The sequence below is a fragment of the Amblyomma mixtum genome, chromosome 3 (assembly GCF_055824585.1).
Source record: "Amblyomma mixtum isolate Tamu chromosome 3, ASM5582458v1, whole genome shotgun sequence".
Classification (NCBI taxonomy): Eukaryota; Metazoa; Arthropoda; class Arachnida; order Ixodida; family Ixodidae; genus Amblyomma; species Amblyomma mixtum.
The window spans coordinates 170,856,317-170,882,058 of record NC_143014.1 but is presented as its reverse complement, the minus strand read 5'-3'; the positions used below and the strand labels follow the sequence as shown (position 1 = coordinate 170,882,058).

The window sequence follows — 25,742 nt, the reverse complement described above, 5'->3', positions numbered from 1 at the left end:
TCCTTACCTTCTCGGAACAGCTTGTGCCACTCAAAAAACACCTGATCTACCCATGGAAGCGTCACCGTAGGCCTCCTTAATCATGTTGTGAGTCTCTTTGCCCGTTTTACCAAGATTTACTCAAAATTTGATCGCGTATCGCTGATCCAGTAAACGCTCGATGATTCTGCGTGACGAGACGTTTCGACAGGGGTTCACAGTACAAGCGACCTCCTCTCTTCAACGGCCGAGAGCCGACTGCCGATTTTCCCCAGCATTCCCAATATCCCCCTTCAACGATCCTGCACGCGCAGACCACCTCTCGTCCGCCCGTTCGCCCAGGAAAAAACCAGTCCTACTACTTTCAGAACAGACCTTGTATAAAAGCACCTTTTGTAAGAAAAAAAAAAATCGCGGTGCATTTAACGGCTATTAGGTTACGTGTAGTGATACGAGTTTAGAGTGGTGGGATATACAATTAGCATCGGGTTTCCACTGCGGCACATCGCTTCATTTCGTTTCACATAATTCCCTGCGCCGAAATGAACTTAATTTCTCAACGGGTGGCAGTGCCATGCATTATTAATCAATGTAAAATAAAACCTTTCCATCACAATCATAACGTTTCCCAGTTGTCGGTCGTTTTCATGTTTCGGTCAGCGGTCGGCCGATAACACTGTGCAACCCTGCGTCGCGTCAGTATTATTGAACTGAACTATTCACATCATATTTTCCTCTTAATACAAATTCTTTGAAATAACTGGTTCACATCGTCGGTTCAGCCTCCAATTCTATCATCACACCTGCCATAATGTCGGACATAATGACTTTTTATTTACTGGTTAGAGGCCATTATGCAGTTCGGCAAAAAGCTTTTTCTTTAGCAGTACAATTATAGGCAGCAGAAGTTAGTGGAACTGAAAGCCCTGAGGGTAAAATAAATGAAATGAAATGAAATGAAATGCAGTGATAGCTAATCACAAAATAACCTTACAACACGCGATGCACGGCTTTATGCTACATTTGAGAAATATAAAAGTAACAGTGGTACCTATTGTCTATGTTCAACAATAGACACATTGGACGTACTACGTTCTGCCAGAAGCAACTGCTTCCTGGGCCCACATGGCAAAATATATGAGCATAGATTGCAGATATGTGTCAGACTCACAATGGATATGCCTTCTCGCTTCTTTCAAATAAGGATTTTTTAGCAGCGTATTGAAGACACACAATAGAGTTCGACTTTTAAATTAAGGTTCTGAGGCCACTGTCTCAGAAATTCAGTCACTCTTGGGAAAGAGACAAAGAGAGGGTGAAAAAAAGAGGAAAGACTAGATGTTTAACTAAATCGACTAAAAATAATGAAGAAATTAACCCGTTAAAGGAGTGAAGCCTTGTGCTAAACATAATGACGTCCGCCGTACCATTACTCCGTCTGCTTTCAACACCTATTCATGATTTGCTAAGTGATTTTCCGACGACGCTGAGCGCGACCCTTCGCATGGCAAACTATAAAAAGCCTGCGGTTGAAAACATCCCGCAAACTTATAGTGAACAGTATTTTTATTCAACACAAGGTCATTGCTACTATATTACCAGCTGAATGTCGAGTTGTCTTAAACTGAAAATGTGTTATATTAGCATTCAAAAACTCCGTCCTTTTACTAAAAAAATATGCCCCTGGGCCAGTATGGAATGTTCCAGAGAAATGTGACTATCACTACCCCCGACCACTATCGTCGCCACACTTACAGTATGGGATGAAGATTGCTAGTCCGCTAGATGGGCGGAAGGCCGACCGATAGAAACGCCCAAACCGACGGCATATCGCGGCGTTTGCCAGTGCCACATTGAAGGGGGCCACGACAAGAGTGCTTTCTACTTGTTACTATCGTGGGCGCGCGAAAAAGAGCGGCTGCAGAGGTGGATTCAGGCAGTCGGATGAGGACGGAAAATCCACTTACGGCTCATTACTTCCTTGTTTTGCAGTACACGCTTTAATTTGCTTAACGCAATGCTGTTTTGACTGCCGTAGCTTATGTAAAGTAACATGTTGTTGGCTCACTGGGCAGGATAGACGGCAAACCGTGGCAGAAAACGCCCGATGCACGAATAAAGAGCGAGTATTTTGTCGGCAATGCCAGGCGACGAAATGCACCGCGTGTGTTGACAATTTTGCCCGCAGATACCACCGCGAGGCTCCTATAGTGAACCCTTAAGGAAGGTTGAGAGGCATCATCACTAAGGAGTTGCTCGCTGTTTACAGTGAATAAAATGAGCATCACTTTAACAGCAGTAAGCAAAAAATTCCAAATGTTTTTTTTTTTTTCGTGCAAGCAAATGGCAGAGTAATTGTCTCACATCTCGGTGGACACCCGAACCGCACCGTAAGGGAAGGGAGGAAGGTGAAAGTGAAAGAAGAAAGAGGTGCAGCAGTGGAGGGCTCTGGAATAATTTCGACCACCAGGGGATCATTAACGCGCACTGACATCGCACAGCACATGGGCTCCTTTGCGTTTTGCCTCCATACAAATGCGGCAGCCACGGCTGGGTTTGAACCCGGGAACTCCAGCTCAATAGCCGAGCGCTCTAACCAAGTGCACTTTTGTTTTTCTCTTGCTTCAGTGTTTGTGCTTGATTGTGAAAGCATTATGAAAAATTTAATCCTAATGATTTCTAGTGATTGTATAGTTTTGTTCTTTTGCCGCCGCGGTGGCTCAGTGGCTATGGTGCTCGGCTGCTGAACCGAAAGACGCGGGTTCGATCCCGGCCGCGGCGGTTGAATTTCTTTGGAGGAGAAATTCTAGAGGCCCGTGTACTGTGCGATGTCAGTGCACGTAAAAGAACCCCAGGTGGTCGAAATTTCCGGAGCCCTTCACTACGGCGTCTGTCATAGCCTTAGTCGCTTTGGGACGTTAAACCCCATAAACCAAACCAAACCAGTTTTGTTCTTTTAGAGATTTCATAGGTTTTTTCATGCCCAAGGAATTTTGCTGTATTTCTGTACAGTTGTAGACTGTGCTTCACGATCACTTAACTATCCCGGCAAGCATGTCGTTAACGGTTGTACCGACGAGTTTGTTTTTTTTTTTTATCATTGATATTCTGACCCTGATTTTTGACTGCAGCGGGTGCACTGAAGGGGCGGAGGTAGGCACGTCGAAGCTGTCGCAGATGTCACGCCGTTAAAAGCCATACCAGCCGCAAATTTCGCATTGCGCCGCACACGACACGCAGATATTTGTTCTAATTTGTACTTTCCCTTATTTCCCTTTAGAACTAATAGCCAATCGAGACAATAAACATGCGTTAATTCACTCACGAGTTTGTACTGATGCTCTATTTTCTTGAATGACACTCAATGGAACAACTTCTAATATCGAATAAATGGAGAGGATGTTTTCAGCCCGATTCGTCTGCTGTAGAAGCTTGCTGTGTCGTCCCCACGCCTGTGTCTTATCGCGATATAACGAATTATGACCTTCGTTCATCACGGCAATAGAGTCATGCTTGCAGTGCCCCCAAAGTAAGGCTTGTAGGAGCATGACCTACTGCACCTGCGAAATTCACGCTTGCTTTTAATCTCGAAAACATAAACAGTCGTTAACTATTACACAGGTTTTGAGGCGCAAGAACAGGCTTTTGCTTTGTTCCAGAAATGTTTCCTTTGCTGAATCCTCCCAAATCTGCATGCGTTATAAATTGAGACGCTAGAAGCAAAACTCAAATGGACAGTTTTTTGCCTTGTTAATATATTAGCGCAATTTTTTTAAAAGCAGACAAAGCAAGAATTGGACACGTTTATAGCACGTAGAACGTGTAAGGTGAGGAAATATGCCCTTAATATTTGGTCAGATGAATTTTTTTTCGCGCAATATTCTTGTCGGTCGCCGTATGCATGGCACTGACCAATTCATCGAGATAACTCCTATGTGTAAAATTATATTTTTTAAAACAACTGCAGCACATAAAGGGATATTGGACGAAGTAGACTTGTTGAAATTTTTTTTTTTTTTTTCAGTGGAGAGAAATGGATATACAGAAGGCTCCGAAGACAAATCCCTCACCTTGCTCAAGTGCATGCGTGTGTTTACTCTAAGGTTTTAGTTCATCAGACAATGCGTATACATTATACCTAAGGCTCCTGAATTACGAATTAGGTCGAGGACAAATAGCGCAGGCGGAAACATGATCGGCAACACGTTAAAGAGCCATAGCCAGCCAAAATGCTGTCTGCCTGAATAACCAGTGGAATGGTGTTCGCGGTGGTGTAAATCGAACGTATGTACCAGCCAGCTTAATTGTCGTCAAATAGTTGACAGCTCCTTATTACCTCGGCTGATGAAGGCTTGTCATTCTCATCGTACTTTATCCATGTCCGTGAGAAAATGCTAGCCATGTAACGAATATCTGCGTTGTTCAGGTCATCGTTTCTCGTAGAAATTGTATGTAAATGAAACAGTAAAGTGAACCGGAGGCACACTCGCGTAGACGTACTCTGAAAAGCCGTGCACTAGCTGCGTGTGCGCAGTGGCAGGTGTTCGTAAACACCTATCCAGCGCGCATGCGTAGCTGGCATTCGGCCGGTTCAATATACGTCTACAATAGCACAGAGCGCACAACGACTGTCTAGAACTGTCGAGCGACGTGCTCCGGATGAGCTTCGGTGTGCGCGTGCGCCAGCTACCTAGACCATCTGCGAGCTGATGGGAGCATGCGCGGTGGTATATGGTCGCCGCTGTGAAATGCCGGAGCACGCAGGTTGTTCGACGTATGTGAAACTAAAGGCATTCAAGAAATAACATAACACCTACTGCATGTATCAGACGAGGAGCGAGAAAAGACTCATCAGGTACGATTGAAACAATTCAAAGATTGTGAAGAGAGTGGCCACCCACTTTAGATTAAGCAGGCCAGCAAAAAGACGCGCGAACACAGAGGCTGGGATAGCAGACTGCAAGATTAAAGGCAAGCGGGTTTCCCACGCACCTGTAGAAGACATTGCGGAAGGCATCTTGAAGGGATAAAAATTTACGAAAGGCACTTAAAGACTACTTACGTGCTGTGAATGCGAAAGCATGCATACGGGGTGTTGTGCTGCGGTGATGTTCTCACATGTACAACACGCTAATGTTGATTCAGTTGTCTATGAAAGAATACGTCTATGTTACATTAATTACTCCACCCGCTTGAGTGTGAATGGTTCTCTTTCACAACCCGTGTCCATCTTTTCGTCTATCAAACAGGTATGTCCACTATCGCCACTTCTGTTTGCACTCTACTTAGAGCCGCTATGTATGAGCATTCTGCAGAGTAGTGCCATTCGAGATTTCCATATCCTAAATAGTGATCTCACAGTATTAGCTTATGCAGATGATCTGGCGTTTTACTGCGCAGACAAGCCTAGCGTGGGTGAAGTTGTTCGCTTAACTCAGCAGTTTGGCTAAGTTTCGGGTGTTTAGATGAACCGTTCCAAGAGTTGAGGTCTGTGGTTTGTACTGTGGAGATCTACACCAGCTGTATATGCTGGCGTGGCATGGACATGTTTACCGCCCAAGTACCTTGGCGTAACATTAAGCGCGTACAGGCACAGTGAAAACTACTAGAAAGATCGCGTATCGGCTGCACAGCGCTATGTTCAGACATTTGTCTCACATGGTCTGTCAACATTCGGCATGGTTACCGTCTGTAACTTGTATCTAGCGACAAAAATTTATTATGTTTTGCAGACTATTCACTGCGCCACGATTTCTATTGATCGCTTCCACAGGGCTTTCAAACTTTTATTTGGGGTTGTTTCATGGAACCCATGCGATGTGATCATCTTTTCCAGCCTGTCAGCGCGGGTGGACTAGGTTTAGTCTATCTTTATGTGCGGCAGATTGTTGCCTGCTTTGTTTTTCGCGCCACTTCCCACCTGATACTTCGAGCGTTTTTGCAGATAAGTTTATTTAATGCTTTGCCCCCACGGATTGTATCCTCTAACTTCTCTGACCTCCTTGTTTACGGGGTTTATGCATCAGGTATATTTTGCTAAGCCTTTCCTGGCAGTTCGTTTTTCAATAGAGTTCATAGTTTCGCTTGCACAAAGAATTGATTTCGAAGCTTTCCCCTCCTCCTATTTACCGCTCAATGTACTTTGAATTACCAGGACATGATGTGCTTACGCGGGTGCGAAAAATGTTACTTTCACCGTGCACTAAGACCTTCTTCTACAAGCTACACACGAAAACATTGCCCGTGAAGACTTGGCTTCAGAAAAAAAAGGCATTTTGGTGTCATCTGTGAACTGCCGCTTCTGTGTTGATCGTGAAACAATTAATAATTGCTTCATCAATTGTAAGGGCGCATATCTGTTCTGCGATGTCTTGCAAAGGACCTTGAAAAAGCGAATTTATTCGACTTCGCATAACATACGATACCTCACCGGAGTGAAATATGTTGATGAACCCCTTGATATGTTCTGATTGGACTACACAGCTTATGGAAAACTAGAATGATGGACCGGCACTGTGAATCAGTTGTTCCCACAAATCCCATTTCTGCCAAATGACTGATGAAAAGGCCAACTTTAAACCACATTGACACTTCCTTTTTGTGGTGCGATCAGCTTTGCCTCCCGTCTAGGGCTCTTTTGCTCTGCATTTTTTGGATGTCTTTCGTGGCGTTTCCTAAAAGCTTTGTAAATAGTTGGTGTAAATATAACATAATTTCAGTGTAATCAATGCTATGTTTAAAAAAAATCCAGTGATGCCGCAGTGATCTAAGAAGTGGCCAGAAAAGCTAAACTGTTCGCGCCCGCCTGAGTTCGAAACCCACTTCACGAGAAATTTTTTTTATTTCTTTCCTGAAAAATGTAGGCACTGGCGATGACGGAATGAGGTCACGTGGGTTTTAGGTCCGCTTCTCTTGGACGGAATTCCGGCTTTTCTGATTGATGCGCCATATAATGCTTTCGCATTAAAAGTGTCGCGCAGCCTTCTTCCTCTTTCCTGCTTAGCACCGCTGCCACGGTGGGGCGCTTGTGTTTTGCGTTCAGACGGCCTATGCGTGTGCCCAGGATTGGTTTGGTTTTATGGGGTTTAACGTCCCAAAGCGACTGAGGCTATGAGAGACGCCGTAGTGAAGGGCTCCGGAAATTTCGACCACCTGGGGTTCTTTAACGTGCACTGACATCGCACAGTACACGGGCCTCTAGAATTTCTCCTCCAAAGAAATTCTAGCCGCCGCGGCCGGGATCGAACCCGCGTCTTTTGGGTCAGCAGCCGAGCACCATAACCGCTGAGCCACCGCGGCGGCCCCGCGTGTGCCCAGGAGTTACTGCTGTAAAGGGCATCTGTAGCATTCAGTAAATGAGGATGGTCTGATAGGAAGTGCTGCTAGCAATTCAGGGAAGCGGCTGCCGCGGTGACATAGTGGTTATGGTGCTCGGCTGCTGACCCGAAAGACGTGGGTTCGATCCCGGCCGCGGCGGTCGCATTTCGACGCAGGCAAAATTCTAGAGGCCCGTGTACTGTGCGATATGTCGGTGCACGTCAAAGAACCCCAGGTGGTAGAAATTAAACGGATCCACTAAGGCGTCCCTCATAGCCTGAGTAGCTTTGAGACGTTAGACCCTGTCGACCAACCAATTCAGAGAAGCCTATATGTGAAGAAAAGCAGTGTCAAGGACAGAAAACCTTCGGATGAACTGGACGATTGCAGTTTACTCTCCGCGTATGCAAGGAAATACCTCAACAAAACTTACAGACGTGTGTCTGTATTTTCAAGGGAATGGCTTTAAAATGAGAGAGCGGCAAGTCCTGACCAAACAGCCGTTGTCTGCGTCTATATCGACCGTCAGCTGCCCGCATAAATACTGAACTTGCTCAATTTTCTTCGACGCTTTCCTCTGAATTCAATTTCAAACAAATGAATTCGATTCCAAACCTGGACTGTCCAGGTACCTGAAGAAGTGGCTATGCAGCTATAGCACTAGGTTACACTCGGATCTTTCCAGTAGCATAAAGACTTCCAGCAAAATCAAGACTCAACTAACCATAATTATGTTGCTTACTCTTGCATATACCATCTATGATTGATACTTTAGAGATTAATTAGCCACCCTTAATTAAGAAAATGCTGTGGGTGTTATTAAAGAGCGCGGCGGTTTGTTTATACTGGTTACGAAGAGAAAGAACAGCGAAGACGGTCAGATTACAACAGCCGCGCATCAAGAGATTAATGCTGTCAGCTGCGTTTGCATGTTGTGTTGTCTGACTTATGGCGACGAATAAAAGCTATACGTTATTTTTGTCACTTGCTGAAAATTTGGAACTTCTTGAAATTTTGAGCCACTTGAGGCTTGCACAGTTATTTCACTTTTTCTAGCGTGAAAGCTGTGCCAGAACAATAACACGCGCTTTATTATTTGTTATTTTTTAGTCATTCAGTATTATTTGTTCTTTAAGTCAAAGTACGGTTTATACGAAGAAACTGGAGTTTTAATAACGGGAACCGCATTGCGTTGTTTATTGATCTTTTGAGGCAGCCGTTTCATTTTGTTTTTCGATGCAGGTATTTGCTGTCTTTAGAGTACAACGTGAAACGTCGTGAAACATCTACAAAAAAAATCACCTGTATTTTTATGTAAGAGCTTTTAAAGTCTGGTCTAACGGAGTGCAACAGCAGATCTGTTTCCTGCTTCGTCCGTCGAGAACATAAGCTTTGTTAATTCCTGACAAAACATGCAAAAAGAATTACGCCGATCGAACACCGGCTTTAGCATGCAGCTCAGCTTCGACGCGTGTGTTCAGGAACTACAAACAGGGAAGGAACAAATGTACGCCAATTCATAAACTAAATGTCACGTCTTCACGTTGTCTGGCTATTTGTTCTACGTGTCACATAAATGTAACACAAGAAGTAGAATATTTCTTCATGACTGGATGTAGGCGCATATGCTTGTCTTCAATTTGCAACTCTTATTAAGCCTATTTACGATAGCTGCCACCCTCTAGTTAATGCTACAGAATTCCTCTATGTTGCCAGCTTTAACCTTAACCATAAGGAATTACACTCCTAGTTCTCGCTTATCCACTAAACAACGGTAGCATAGTACTACGTGTCCACCCCTTAGCACTGGATATGCTTCATGTCTCCTCCTAACCTCACTAAGCCTATGACATCCCATTTACTACCCGATAGTTCTTGCAACGGAACTGCTAGGCTAGCCTTACTGGATAAGGTTATAGCGTTATACATTGCCAGGTTCAGTTCCCAGTGAAGACCTATGCGCAGCCAAAGATTCTTAGTACCCTCCGCTGCGTCGAAGGTCTGACCACCGCCATGCTTAGGTGCTCCGCAGCCGGTGGAGACTGTACGTGGACCAGGGGTTAATTGATGTGTACATATAAGTGGTGGTGTCGAAGTACTGCACCAGTGTGGCCAAATCCCGTTCTGGTGAGTGGGTGCGTTGTCGGCTGTGGTCGCAAGGATTCGGCAGCCCCTCAGGCCTGGTTATTCAATTCCATCGACAAGTGTTTTTTTTATTCGGCGGAAAATTGCGCCGCCCCGGGAATCGAACCGTGGTACTTTCGCACGCGAGGCGATTTTACTACCTCTACGTCATCACTGCAGTAACAGAAACTTTCCGCTTGTTTTGGGCAAGGCAGCTGTTGGAAGCTGGTCTTCAGTGTGCCACCGAGAGAGGGCAAGGAATTGAAAATATATGCGACAACTCTGCGCACCTCCACCGTTGGTAGGTTGCCTCTTTTCCCACGAGTCAAGCGTTGTCGCTGCACATATTTCTGGCTTCTAAAGTTCCTGCACAGAAAGCCAAACGCTCTTGGCCATCATCCGCCTCACGGCACTAAGGTAGCAACTGAGGCCGAAAGTGCCTCAGGTTTTTATCTATTTCTTCGTCAGACCCGAAAAAAACTTCGGCTGGTCAATGTTAATCCAAATATAATGTTAGAGCCCTAGTGTTCAAATAAACCTTCACAAAAAATGTTCCAAGAGTTGGTTCAATAGTTCTTCCTTATGAGTAAAATTTTCTCTTTCCTGTCTGCTACGTATGTACCTCTCCTTTGCGCCTCCACAAACATGAAAAGTCTTGCGACGTTTATTTACTTAAATCCATGCACGACAGAACGCACATTTAAATAAAATTACAAATGATCTCATGGTAAAAAACGAGACTCTTGGAGCCATTCGGCCGCTGGGAGCAGAAGTCTTCTCTCGACAAATAAACCAACTTGCAAGGCTGCTCACAGAACCTGCGCTGTTATACAGTTCTTGAAAAGCCAAGTACATGGGAGCAAAGCGAGTATCCTCTGACTTCCAATAGCACTCAGGCTGCAGAAATGAAGCGTTTTTTTTTTGCCATGAAACGCAAATGTGCTCCATAATGCCCATTTTCTGGGTAGGACGAGGGTATTCGGGAAGTGGCAAGGAGGGCGTTTGGCGGGACTGAACAGTTACTTCTTTCGTCTTGCTGTAGTCGACGAGCTTCGACGGATGCCCGTGACTACTTCTCCAGGGGCCGCATTTTGTGAGATGTATCTCTCCTTTCTTTTCTTAGCCCCATAACGCCCGACTTAATATTAGGCAAGCCATTTCACTTGCCTGCTCCGTTATAAAGACCGAGCCTGACCACTGGAAAAGAGGCAAGAGGAAGGAAAGAAAAAAAAACTTACAAAACACTGCCCCTGATGCTGATACAGTAGTGATCGTTATGATGAGCAGCGGAACACACTGTGTGCCTGTTGGCAACAGGCAGCGCATTAGATGACACTGTCGCAACTCCTATGCAGTCATGTTTTCGATGGATGACACCTGCGAGTGAGCGGTGCAGCGCCGATGGCTCATCGCGACGCCGCGACGGCGCACCAAGAGGAGACGGGACAATTTCATCGTGACGCTCGTTCAAAGCGCTGTGATAATCGCAGTGATTGTGAACTGCAAATGCGTATTCCAGAGGTTTAAAAAGTCCCCTCGCGCAGGTATTATGTCGAAGCTGTGGCCAAATATTTGCGGTGGCGTAAGCCGGGATCTGTGCCGCTTGACGCCCCCCCCCGTTCTTTGCTTCTTCTTTCTTACGAATACGCGCAAAGATTCATTAGCGGTCTGCGACCATTTTTGTGGCAAGATGAATTCCTAAACACTATAGTTTAACTAACTCAATCCTCCAGTTTTTACCTTGGATATTGCGTTTATTACTGATTTCAAGAAGACTTGCTACGGACTACTCGGCATAGGCGCTCACATGTATACAGTTACGAATTGAAGCAGCCAATCGAAAGTTCTGCCCAATGTCGAAACTAACAACTTCGACATTACCATTGCAGAAAATTTTCACCCGACTTAAACATTTCGTCGGCTGCAACAAGAAAAGTTATGAGGATAAGAGAGAAGGGCTCTAGGGCTCTATGCTCCTCATTACCGAAGATATAAAAGCTATGATCCGAAGGACAGCACTCGTATTGTGTGCATCATTGTCCGTGTTGTGTTTTGGCGTTAAACTTTTTCGATAATGTGTCGCCAACCGGCTCAACATTCTATCCCTGCGAAGGACGAAGCTCTTCAGCCGCTCTGTGCAATTAATTCCGGCCGGAATGACGAAGTATCCGACGGCGTTTGGTGTACGACACACAAATCAAGCTCACTCCGGCCGCGACCGCAGTGTAGCAGAGGACGTCAAAGCTCCTTGCATGCCCCTCTACGCACTCGAGCAGTAGTTCCCAAAATGCCCGCACGAGGAGCTCAATGAAGCACCACAGTTCAGACTGGCAACAAGTGACTGTGTGCATTTGGGACGTTTTCCTACGTGTTGTTCATGAAATCGCCAAAACTAACATCTACTGATTAGTCAGCAACGTTTTTTTTTTTTGCACTCAAGAGTGGTTGCATTTCACAAAGAACAGCTTGATGATGGTTAATTGTTCCCGTTGTTAAGCCCATCGCCACTTGAAAATTGTTTAACGCCCGCCTTCAAATGACTCTGTAACGTGACACACGACGATGGGAATAGCACTCGCGATGCTAGACGGTCTTGTGGGAAGGCTTAAAGAAACTGAACAGAGCCACCTTCACACTTCCGTCGTGCAACTCTCGGCAGTGTAACGCACTCGCAAATGCACAAATTTACGGTTGCATCCGCCAGCTCGACGTCATTTCATTAATTATATACAAATAGCTTTTAGCTTTACCTCTAAAGAATTCCTCTGAGGATCTTTTTTATTTTTGCTATGCTCACAAGAAAGCTACGACGAGGCACTGATCAGAGGACCCTATATAAAGAAACATCTCACTTTGCTTCAGCAAGACGTTGCTGGAAACACGACACTGAGCCAGTGGCTTGCTGCTACGCTACTGATTTTTGCATGCACCATTAAGTGCACTTTTTCGCGAGAGGCTGCAATGAGTGCATGCTTTGTTGCTTACCTGCGCTATTTGGTCGAAGCGGCCGAAGAGCTCGTTGAGTGTCTGCACGAGGTCAGATGCTGACAGCTGCTCGGACAGCCTTGTGAAGTTGACGATGTCCGCGTACAAGATACTGCAAGACACGCAGGAAGTGAAAGAAAATGATGTGAAAACTTCGCATCTACGGTCGTGGTAAAGTGCAGCGAAAGAGGCGTAGATGTAAAAATAAGAACGTTAAACACTTGTTTTGCGCGCTCCAGGGAACAACAAATTGTACTGAAATACACGAAGACTGTGCGAAACAGCGCAGGCACACATTAGAAAGAGTAGGTGTCGCTAGACGCATTTCTGTGCCCATTGTTTGCAACAATAAAGAATGCGAAAAATCATTGCGAAGAACAGCCAAAAAAAAAATTGCAGCACGTTCTCAACCACGCAGTAAGTGAAATGGGGGACATCCAGCGAGGTGACGCGAGCCGAATGGTGGTGGTAGGTCATTTATTATGTTTCACCGTGTGTTGATGACTCCGCGCCGTGTTCCTCCATTATGGTGCACTCACGCGCCCATATGAAAAACCTGGAGAGTCGTCTTGCGTACCGTAACTGCTTAGTTCTATTTCAGCACTCGCTGCCATTATACTTCCCCTCTATACACGCACGCAAACCACAAGACAAATAATACAAAGTGAAAAAAGAAACTATAAACACGACTCATACTGTCACATTTTAAGTCTTTTGTGTCGAAAATTAAGAGAAGAAAAATTCGAGAAACGCGACTGCGTTGAACCGCGCTGCAAGTAGTGAAGAAAGCAACGGTAACAAAAAAAAAAAGATATGAAAAAGGGTGTGTGTTTCTTTGTTCTGAAGTGCTTCTTTGTTTTGAAAAGGATTGGCTCAAGGTTCTTCTTTTGTTTGATGCATGAAAACGGCGCGGATGGAATGCAGGCATATCCTGCGAGTGACCTAGTATCTCTCCGAGAGTTCAGCAAGGAACAAATAGCGGCGTGCTCCGGTTGTTCCATCTCAGAATTTTTCGCGAGAGCGCAGCTTCTATAAAGAACGGTGAACACCCAGCCAACCAAACACAGAGGGCCGCGTTAAGCAAGAAAGGGTAGGGCGGAAAACAAAAGCGGCCGGACGGGGCTTTAGGAGCGCGTCGCACGCCGGCGCCTTTTCTGGCGTCGTTGCCGGCCGGGGAACCACACGGGAGATTCGCAGCGACGACGCGCTCCCGTACGCGCTCCGGCGTGCGCTGGGCCCGAGACGTCCAAGGAGGAGCCGGCGAGTGAATGACGCAGTGCCTCGCGCGACCCGCGCACCGGGATTAGGAGGAGGCCTAGAATGCGCGCCCTTTTCCGGAAAGCCGCACAGTAAATACATGTGCGCCCGGCAACGCAGTTACCGCCGAAGAAACACAAAGGAGAGCGAACGACGCTGTCGCTGCCGTTGTGCCTCCCCTCCCCCTCCCTTCCGAACGTGTCCCGCGCCGGGGAAGAGCGTGGATATAAAATGCACTTTAGGCTATGTCCTGGACTCACGGTCGCTGCACTCACAACTCAGACGGGCACGTGTCGTCGCCGCTCAAACCACTGTCGCATCAATTTTTGCTACCAGATCTAAGGCGAAGGTGGTCTAATGCAAAAGTATTAGACCACCTCGAAAAACCGCTAGTAGTGCGGTTTCCGTCAAGTTACGATTTATGTAGCTTCATTTATTGGCCTTAAAAGAAAGTTATCACGTGATCAGCTGCTCGCTCACTCCTCTGCCCCAATGTGCACCCAAAGTCTCATCGAGGAGAGGACTTCAGAAAAAACGGATTTTATTCTTTGAGGCGCGTCTTGGGACGTTGAAGTGGCACAGTTGTCATGTGAAAGCTTTTTCTTATTGTGCGGGTTATGGTTAAAGGCCGGTAAAAAAACTACTTTACGTAAATATTACTTTGCTGCAAATGTTTCAGTAAGCTGTTTCTCAAAGCGATCTACAACTTTTCCATTGACACTTTGTTCCTCAAGTCAATAATTAAAAAGTTTGTTAATTAAGCTTAACTGATTAGTCAACCTTGAAGAACGAAAAAAATACTGCAGACTAGGTCACGCGACTCTAAACAACCCTCATTTGGTTTGAGACGACTAGGACACCCCGTGTTTTTTAAAAGCTTGGTTACATTTAGCTGGGACACCTGGTATAGCTAAATTATGTTTGCCCTATTGGAATGACGTCACAACGAGCTATGTAGCAGTTCATCTCACATCGACGTCCTACATAAATGTAAATAGCATGGCACACGAATAATGCGAGCTTGTTTCGCAGAAACATTGATTCGTACTAATGACTGTAGGACTGGATAAATTGCTCCATGCCTCCATCAAAGCAGTTCAGTTGGATACATGTTTGCAATGCACTGGCACGTGGGGAGCCTCGTTTATTTTTACCGAAGGTTCCGTTAGCTGCAACAGAAATTCAGGTCGATTTCGAGTATCTGAATACTTACAGTGGTCTGACAAGTACCAGAATAAGGGCATGCCTGTCTCGCAATTAGAATAGCAACCGCGGTTGTTTAGCGTCCAGGCAACGTAGGACAGTGTTGCCAAATTAGCAATGTTGCCGCAAAATTGAGTGATTATCAGCCGTTTTTGGCTTCAACTTATCACCTCGCTATAGAGGCGGGAGTTTTGGAGCATAGTATGTTGTTTTTCAGCCGTACTAATGTATTTACCGCTTTATCATCCCAAAACGCCTATACCATTTTAAGCTTCACATGTGTGTCCATTCAAGTAACACCGCAGCGGTGGCCTAGTGTTTTGAGCATTCGCCTTGCATGCGGGAGGTGTGGGACTCGATCCTCAATCTCCCCGGTTACCCACCAGTGATTACATACCCAATGTCACCGGGTACCTACTAGTGATATATTAAGTACTAGCTATGCCTTGGCCTGGTGCTCGGATTATTTGAGGTGAAGTGCTTGGGAAATGGGTCTTTAACCCCACCTTGTGTAGACGGATATACTTGGTGCCATGGCGCTCTTAGGCCACAGATGCCCTAGCGCCATAAAAATGCATCATCATCATCATCATCATCATCATCATCATTCAACTAACACGACGGCTGTCAACATGGATCTCCTCTCAGCTCGAGGTTGATGGCCTCAGGCCTCGAAGAGGTTTTGACATACTGTGTGAACGAGCCTACGTTTTTTCGAGAGCAGTAAACGCAACGCGGAAGACGTCATAAAGGAGCGGCTACAGTACTACGCAGACCGGCATGATGGGAACTACTAATGACTCCTCGAAATACACATGTCATAATCGGAAAAAGGTAAGGACGAATTTTGCACAGTGCATGGATTTCTATCCATGGTGAGCAACCAAAAAGCAAGCTTCAGCAGGAAACCGTATTCCTCCTGCAAGCACGCAGCATTACAGGCTACACAACCGAAACCGTGAACGAGTCACATCTTCATAAAAAATGTCGTGCTACGTTCAAGCGCGTCATTTTATATTTTCACGCCCGGTCGAGATGAACTAGAGTCAAGTAATTTTTGCGACAGAAAAAAAGTTAATATTATTTACAGCTCCTCGCCCCTCGTCACTTCCTAGTTTATTCGAAAAAAAAAACGAGCAAAAACAAAACTGTGTGTGCGTTCAGCGTTATTATTTTTATTGCATAATTTTATTACGGGGTACTCAAAACACGGAAGTCGGCTTTTCCACAGACTTCATTAACGTTATAACACAGTCGCAAGGCCACTTGATGAGGCTCAAGAGTTTAAAGAAAAGCTTAGTAATACTAGCGAACGCAATTTTCTTTGGAACCTTATCGCCCAGAGCTAAAGTTCAAAGGATATGTTTAAAGCTGCATTTCTTGCTTTTTCAAGGAAAAATGAAAGCTGAGCGATGCAAGAAAAGAGGGGAAAGTGGTTAATTAAGTTTCTTAGAAAATACAATCCAAAACATTGTGGAAGTCCTTGATAATATGATTGAAGGTTGTGAAAGGCTTTCATGCGTAAATATTCAAACAACCTGCGGAAATTTGCGAAATTACTAAAAAAGAAAAAAAAAATCTATTCTGAAACCGCGGATGCCAACAAAGTACCGTAGGTGAGCTTCTCTGGAGCCAATTTTTTATCATTTAATTAGAGACATGCGCTTTGCGTTCCCTTTCATTTCTTTTATTGCTTGTACGTAAAATCCGGCCCCTGGCCTTCTGACGCAACAATCCCCGACTTCATCTCAGACGGTGGAGGTAGTTATTCGTCATATACTAAGTACTATACAAAACAAATGAAACGCGAACAAGAAAACGGAAATTTAACATAGAAACATGAACGTATTAGCTCTAGGAGAGGAAATACAAACGAGGCTGATTAACGCTTCTAAAGGAAAATCTTCGCGCCTTCGTAGTGAAAATAACCTGCGCTAGTATTGATTTTCCCCCGGCTAAGATTTTCCAATTTTATTTCTCGAGTTTCATTTGTTGAGCGCAGTACTATTGGGGATAAAAGCCTCCAGGCCGGGCGAGCCTCAAACAAAGCTGATAGCTCTGTTGTTAGCCGGTGGCTTGCCACTACACTTGCGTGTGTGGAACTTGGACCCACGTGTTGCCAAAAATGTGCCACCCGTGCACCGAAATTGCTTTTCGCGGGTCATGGAGATTTTTTTCCTCGATAGTACATGTTGAGCAGTCAAGCGCAAGCACTCGCGTCTACCAACAGCGCGTATTCGCTGCAGCACTGCGTTCCATACAATCAATGTCTCCTTGACAAATGGCGCTAAAGAATAATGCTTCGATTCATGCAATGAACTAGACTGAGATCATGGATTTAACTCGACTTACTCCTTAGGATAAATTTTAAATCTAGAACACCATTGCTTCGTGATATTTCAAACCTTATTCCATGTATTGTGATAAAATAACACAAAATTGAAGCAACACACAATCAACAATTCTGACCAAAAGCATTTTTAAACGGGAAAGAGTTTATTAAGGAATTGTTTCATATACTGTAAGATTTCACTATAACAATCAATATATCTGCAAATATCCTTTCGATAGGTTTGCATTGTTTTGCTACTAACGTTTTTTCTATCCTCAAAATGTTCCCCAATGGTTTTTTTTATGGCAGACTTAACTGCTCAATGCGAGTGATGGAAAAAATTAGAAGAAATGTTTTGCTACACGTCGGAAGAATGGACCATTACCTTAAATATTTCCATAACAGTACCTTGCAATTTTCCAGTATTAAAACTTTTTTGTCGAGGAATGTTGGGCATGACAAACGCAGGAACAACTCTGAGCAAGCGCCGTTAGCATAAACCCCAATCCCACCTGCACCGTCCCACGACGCCTTTAGGCGTCACATGAAGCCAATAAAGACGTTTCGTGCTCATTTGTTTTCGTAGCACCTGCCTGGTGGACTTTAATCATTTATTTTACAAGCATCGCATTAACCGTCCCTGTCTTGCCTTCCCTCTCTCCTCCTCCCACCTTCTCGCATGGGCCGTTAGCTTCACCGTCGCTCTTATATGCCGTTCGTAGAAAAAAAAAAGCAACAACAATAAACCGTAACTTTAGTGCCACACACACACACAAAAAAAAATACTGCTTCTGTCTAACCAATGTAGAAGCCATCGCCAGCGCACGGCGCCATTAGTGGCATTTCCTTCTGCAGTTTCTCTCAAAATGCTGCTCTGCTTACTGCAGTGTTTACTTCAATGTTTCTGCAGCACTTACACCGAACCCCTAGAGGCAAAATCGCATTTTTGTCACGCATTTCGTCAGATAGACCTTGCTGTAACAATGCCAGCCTGCTGTGGTTGCTAGCCACTTAGAGACACTTTGACTAACAACGGGCAAGTTGTTGACATTTTATGCTGTCTCGTGCGGTGTTCGTAGTTATTTGTCAGAACTATTCTGCGTAATGCAGCTGTCTCTTAGTGTGCACTTGACAAACTCACGGAAAAAGATAAACACTGTGGATGTGTCAAAAAGAAAAATAAAAGGCCTCACATTCGAATAAGCGGCTCCTGCGACGCGTTCTGAGTGCCAGGTACTAAAAGGAGGTCGATGCTAGCGCGGCTTGGGCCCTGACTGGAATCGTGGGAGGTTGCTGGGGAAAGAGGTTGCTGGGAAAGAGGTCGCTGGGGAAAGGGCAAGGGGAGGCATTCCAATGGTTGATGAAAGGCAGGCTCGGCTGGAGTGAAACGAAGTTACCGCTATTCTTTTCCTCGCTGCACTGCAGAGTACGAGTCGAGTTGGGTAAAAGGGGCTAATATTGGCTGCCTGCGTTAAATGTGGCAGCACTCCGGAACCCTTTGGGAGCGCCAGTGTCATGGCCTGGCGTTCTGGAGGGTGCCGAAGAACACTTTAGATGGACAAATTGTTGCAGGCCTCTTCGCGGAGTTGATAGGTGAAGGCTGAGTTTCCTACTTCTAGTGCTGCTGACGTGGAGGCTAACGAAGACGGTTCAGCTTAAGTTAAGGGCAACGCAGCGAGCTATGGCAAGAAAAATGATAGGTGCAACGTAAAGAGACCAGAAGCGGGCAGAGTGGCTGAGGGAACAAACGCTGGTTAATGACATCCTAGTCAAAATCAAGAGGAAGAAATTGGCTTGGGCAGAGCATGTAATGCGAAGGCAAGATAACTTAAAGGTAACGTAGTCGATTCCAAGAGAAGGTATGCGTAGCAGGGGGCGGCAGAAAGTTAGGTGGGCGGGTGAGATTAAGAACTTTGCGGGATATGGTGGCCACAACTGGCAAAGGACAGGGCTAATTGGAGAGACATGGGAGAGGCCTTTGCACTGCAGTGGGCGTAGTCAGGCTGATGATGATGATGATGGGTGCTGCTGCTGCTGCTGCTGCTACTACCACTGTGGATAACTATGATGCTAGTATCTTAGTACTTAGTACTACGTAGCTTAGTACTACGCTTGCAAACCTTTAGTCGATTGTGCTCGAGCTTCTAAGACAGACTTTGAATGCTGCGTAGCCGAGCCATGGTATACAGAAACGGCAGTTCATCGGTGCTGGTCAGAGCGTTAGCGCGAGGAGCGCGAAGGTGAAGTGGAAAGCACGACAAGGAAGGCAGTGGGGCGTACCGCAGAGCTTTGGGTGTCCCAGTCTGTAAAAGTGGACGCTCTCGCTTTTAGCCGCTTTGTAGTGTGAGAATCACGGATACGCCGGGTTCCCGCTCTAGTCATGATTGTATTCATGCCAGTCATCAAGTATTCCCCGGTACACTATATGTACAGCTGCCAACAGAATAACATGGACCACGCTTCGGCGTCCCAACTCTTCCCTCGAGTTGCATAACGGAATTCTGAGGTTGGCTCTCTTCAAGGGCAAACGCGTGAGCACCGTTCACTTGCATAGGTATCAAACGCCCATTAATTTTCGCTACTTAACGCGTGAAATGAGTTTGTCCGCCGAGCTGTGGTTCTCATTATTCTGTACACGACTGTACAGGTACCTACATTATGAAGGTAACAACCAATTTAACAGGAAACAGCTTCCGGCGCCGCATACGTGCTCTCCAGGGCGGGGTTGCCCTCACTCCTGCAATAACTCGAAAGTGGTCTCAATTCCGATACTTGTATCCTCACCCCGGGTGTCTAGTCCAAAAGTTCTGGAATGCTGTGGCCGATATCCACCACCTGCTGTCGGTTTGCCCTGCACTGAAGTAGACGAGAATCCGGCACCTTGCCGCAGTGCGACTCTCACCGATCAATCCTTCATCATATACTGCTTGGACGCAGGGACTCCTCGATCTCATTACGCCGGCCAACCTCTTTTTATTTATTTTAACTATCTTATTCTTCAATTCCTCATTACGTACCCTTTTATGGCTTTAGGCCATACATCCCCCCCCCCCCAAAAAAAAAAATAAAGGGAAAAAAAAACTTGTACGAAGAGACGATTTTTTGGTTATTTCTCTATTGGAGTTGAAAATCACCTTTGGGTATGATAGACCGACAGCAAAATAAATTAGTAACCAGGCAAGAGTGCAGTTGTTGCAGGTAATTATAGAGTAAATATCATTTGGGTCCTGTACGTACCAGCTGCCACGCCGCTTGATGTACCAGCTGCTATGGAGGCACTGACAGTTGTTCTTCGGTATCAAGCCTATATATAAAGCGTCCACAACGCCATCAAAGCTGCATTTAGCCCCCACGCGCAGTCCGCTGTTTTTGCTGGTGGAACTCCAAGCGGCGTGGTAATTTCTGCTGAGTACTGTACGCCGCGAGCGCTCCACGACATGCTCACAAAACCGCGGCCAACGGAAAATGTGAGAACGGTGCGTATTGCGTTCAAAGTACAGCTTACCAACAGTGCGCGCCTGCGGCGGCGATAATGCAAAGAGAACACGAGGCTTGCACGGCACTGTAAGGAAGAAGAAAGAGCCCGGAAAACTGCCGCTGAACTGCGCGTGCGCCGGCATACCTTAATAAATAGTGTGGGCTTGGAGAATTCTGGCAGCTGCGTCCGCATTGACGGCAGCGACGCAGCTGTGTCGCAGCAAACAATGTGAAAGTCACAGGATGACGCAACGCTCAGACACGTGCCTATGTGGCTTGTCAACATTCGCAGAGAGAATGCCATGTACCGCGCAAAAAAAATGTGTTCTAATGCATGCACAAATATTCAGCGACAGACTAAAAACGGTTCATAATTCTGTAAATACTACAAATAAAAAATTGGAGGGGACACTTAAGTTCCGCCTTAAGGATACGGCGCGATAGAGTTAATGAGTTAATGCCCTCATATTAGGAATTGGTCATTCCCGACTTTGCGTTCATAGGTCCCTTGGAGTCCTCACACCACTCCTTCCGCAATGGTGCAGCGGTTGAGGGATGCGCCCAGGTTGCTCTTCCCGAGCAACCTCTCGCAATTAATCACTAATTCAACAGTGACCTACCATTGTGGTCAGTTTGCTCACAATCCGGTGTGTGCAGGTTGCAGTGACAGCACCAAGGTCAGGTGATCTTTGTGGCCCACCTAGGTTGCTTCTCCGGTGGGTTGCCACCTGGGCAACCCTACGCCATCCTAGCTTTCGCTCTCAACGCCGACAACGCCGACACCGGATTATCTGGGTAACGGGAACTCCAACGCTATCGCGTTGAACATGCTTTTCGAGAGTTTCCCACCTAGCTGGTGGTCCCTAGGGCTAGTGCGCCTTTTCAAATGGGTCCCTAGAACTAACGGTGTCGTAGCCAGTGTCGTAGCCAGAAATCATTTTAGGGGGGGTTGGGGGGGGGGGGGGGGGGTGTGTTGTATGCCGCCGGTAATAAAAAAAAATGAAAAGAAAGAGCCTGCGTCCAAAAAATATCTTAGTCATTTTTCTGCTGCAATAAAGCCGAATGGTTAGTTGTTCACTGTAACAAACGGTTCTCTGTAATATCTATATAATAAGAGCGCGCACAGGACTCCGACGAGTTGATTCGTAAAGAACATTCATCTTCGCACAAAAAAAAAAAACACTTGTAGCAAAAATCACGATATATAACAACAAAAAAGCTTCTGCTCCGCAACAAAGTCAGCAACTGAAAACGAATGGCATTAGCCAAAACTTTACCTCATGCATGTGAACATGCAGCCGGGCGCAGAGGCGCTTTTAGAAAAAAATGCAATTTTTATTTTCACGATAGTTTATTATCATATGACGACAATGCGAAGGATGATTAAGTAGGCTGACGTGAAAAGTTATGCTTTTTTTGCTGAGCTGTGCCTACAAATAATAGGTGTGCCGTACGTCGTGCGATCGCGAAGAAGAGTGACAGTTTTCTGCAATAACTTCCGCTTAATATTAGAACAAACTATTTGGTCAACAAACCAACATTCTTTTTATTTTCGTTTTTACATTTTAATATATCGATGCAGCGTGAATAGCACGGCAGGAAAAAACCGAAAGGAGGTGGTGGAGGGGAAGGCAGCGCTCAGAAAATTTCGGGGGGTGTACTGACACCGAAACACCCCCCCCCCCCCCCCCCCCCCCCCTGGCTACGTCCCTGGGTTAGGAGAGCGAAGCTTCGGTCACATCCAGACCTTCCTTCTCGACCAGTTGAAGTAAGTTGTTCGCAGGTTAATATTCCATAAATTATAAAACAGCCTTGCTACTTACGAAATCTTTGAGTTTTTTAACATAAAAATGTAACAGCAGAGTCTTATTTGAGATGAAAATTTAAAATGATGAATGACGTCCGCTAAATCACGTCAGAGGGTCTTTTACCCTCTTAGGTTGCTTGACCTTGGTCGCATTGTCAAATCCTGTGCACATAGACACAAGGACGCTATATATTGTCACGGCCGTAGGCTTGGACAAAGAAGATGACGAACTATGGTGCTTGCATGTAGTTGTCGAGGAGGACGAAGTGTATTCGAGCGCTGGCCCTTATTGTATGGATCCTTCACTGTCTTGCTGTATATATCTGCAGACCCTTTTCTAAATATATTTCTACCCGTTACAATATGATCTATTTCTATCAAAATGTGCGAAAGCCAAAAATGCGAATTGCGCGTTTGCGGCAACAGCGTAATTATTTTAAATAAAAAACCCCATATAGCCGAAAATTAAACTATCTCCCCCTGACTGCGTCCTGTTTCTGAACGAATACACTTTTAGGTAACTCCTCCGCGGTTAGGTGGCATTTTGCACCGTGATTGTGACGCACAGCGCACCTGTTATCGCATCTTCACTGGACCGCAAAATCATCTCGTGCCACGCGGAGCATTGGTTACTAAGACTACCGCGGACGCCATTTTACATTAATACTCTTGCTCTGTGCTCTTTAAAACAATAATCATCACTTTCACGGCTGCACCGACGCATTTTCTGAACGTCGGCTTCGTTTGTGGAACTCAGCGGTACGGTTTTTGTGGATGAAGGTTTCTCCGCAGTTTTCTACCCCTTGCGACGCATCTGACTCAGGTATGGTTCCAATAGAATGTGCGCGATGAGAGGAATCGCTCGGCATAGGCGTTGTTTTGATGCTTTAAGACAGGGCGATAAACTAGGCATTCGAAACTAGCAGTGGGTATGATCCCACCACCCGCAGTAGAAGGCGAGCGCTCGCTCCTGTGTGCCTCTAATTGTGCGCTCCATCGCTGCGCCAGCAACGGGTAGGTGTTCGCTGCCGTGGCCGGTGCCGCGCTGGCTGGGTGCCATGGCCGAAATGAACTAGAGCTCTGTCGTAGATGCGCAGTAGTGCTGTGGCAGTGTAGTCTTCAGTGCACTTTGTGGAGCACGGCTACACCACATAAGAGACAGACGGATGGGACTGGTTGTAGTGGCTGGGCGTTGAAGCGCAACGAGGAATTGGAAAATATACCTCAAAGGATTTATTTTGCTTCCAGTGGCTGCCATCTCACGTTGTAGTCGCTGGTAACATGGCTACAGATCTTCTTGCCCAAGAAGCTCGGACGCATCAAGCTTAAATGGCTGCCCCAAAAGACGACTTCTTCGCAAGGCAGCTAATGGTGCAACATTTTTCTGTACTTCGGCCGCCTCTGCATCTCTCTTGCGCTACACGAGGCTTGTCGCGCGACACAGCCGCACTCCTGTATCGCCTGCGCACGAACTCTGCCCATACGCTGGTATGGATGCCCAAGATTCGCCACTCCACCTCATCTGTATGCGTCGACTGTGCTGCCATGGATGATTTATTTTATTTCCTTTTTGTGCGCCCTTGTTTTTTGTGACGAACGTGAGACACTCCTCTGCAACTTGAGAATAATGAACGATGCGAAGGATCTCGAACTGAGGGACGAGCAGTGACGAAAACACGCTACAAGTTTTTAGAGGACACTGGCCGTATGGGACAGTAACAGAGGCGCATTATTTCAATTAGGTGGCTCAGGCAGAGCCACCGTAATACAATACAGAACAATGTTTAATTTTCGGCTATTCTGCGACCACTTCTTCTACTTTGTGCTGGGACTGCTGTGTCAGCACGCTAGTCTGGCAGCACTACTGGAGACACACATGCCTGAGTTCTGATAATGCAAAGGAAACATAAAATACAGGCGAACCTGGATTATTAGAACCTGATGGGAGATGATTGTTTGTTCGAATTATCTGGTATTAGAACTCAAATGGAACGTGATTGTGACAAGGGGTTGATGCACTGCAAGCTCGGATTACCGCAATACAGACCCGTTAGCCCGCGCAAGGCCTTTTCACGCTCACGCGGCCGCTCAGCAATGTGGACAAATAATGGGTCTGTGGTGGCCCCTGACGCGTGTCGGCCATAAACCGGTGTCACTCGTCCACCGTTTCCCGGAGGCCTAAAGGAGACATGGTCCCCACCGCAACAGCTGCGAAGGGATAGTGCCACCGAGGCCGGCATCGAACACACGACCTTGCAATCAGCAGCTGAACACCAAAGCTACTAAGCCACCACGGCAGGTTTTCAATTCTTTTCATTTGCTTTGAATGCTGCTGGCAAGCATGAGTATGCGACGATTGCGTTTCTGTGTCGGGAGCCTTACAACGATTGATTTGTGGTGTAAGAAATGTGTTGGCAGGGGATTGAGCATCTTATCCTGCAGCGCGTCTGCGGGTAGCGCCCCGATAGCTTTTTAACTGCACGTCTGTGGCTCCGGCCTCTCGCATACGCTCCGAGCAGGACGACACTCCGCCTCGGCTGCATCCATGGTAATGTGACTGATGTCGCGGCTGGAGGCTTTATCATAACTGCGCTGGCGGAAGCTGCTACACAGACGCGCAGGTTTGAGTTCCGTCCAGTCACTTCAGGATGTTATGTTTTTCTTCCGTGGCGTTTCAAGGCCTTTCAAGGCGTCCTCATCTGCTGACGACGAAGTTATCGCGAGGCGCGGCCCACGTGCACGAGGTGGTTACGTAGTCGCAGACGCCCTCTGACGACGCGGTCGCTCGACGCAGTTCTCTATAACTGCTGTACTGCTGTAAATTTGGACTACATTCAATTCCCACGTGCTACGATCGACAGTAAAAGTTCATTTTGCAAATATAAACAGCAGTTAAAAGTAATTATGCAAGAATTAAGGGCAGTCATCGTAATTAGAAGCAGAAAATATTCTGTATTCTAACCATAAATAACTTGCGAAGATTATTTGCGATTAGAAGTAAGACTGTATATACGACCGATTGTTTTGGGGAACATCGGCGGTGAGGAGTTTTGGTGAGTACGCCGAGCATTGGGTGCTAACTTGGTCATACGGACAAAAGTAACAGGGCGGAAAGAATCTTCCTCTTCTTCTCTCTCGGCCCCAAAAATGCAGGTGACCCTTTGGCAGCATAGTTTTATGTCCTGCCTCAACACACACTGATATCGCAAAACTTGCGAGAGAAAAAGCCCCTACTACGGCCCTTACTGCTATAGAGCTTTG

General features: G+C 46.1%; 1 protein-coding gene across 2 annotated transcripts in view; it reads right to left on the bottom strand.

The window, feature by feature from the left end:
- Ac76E (adenylate cyclase type 2 Ac76E) overlaps positions 1-25,742 on the bottom strand; it is a 508,349-nt gene that overhangs the window by 127,580 nt on the left and 355,027 nt on the right. For both annotated transcript variants that reach the window (XM_089581917.1, XM_089581916.1), the window contains one exon: positions 12,406-12,517. In XM_089581917.1, coding sequence (XP_089438043.1) covers positions 12,406-12,517 — 112 coding nt within the window. The remainder of the gene's footprint in view (positions 1-12,405; positions 12,518-25,742) is intronic.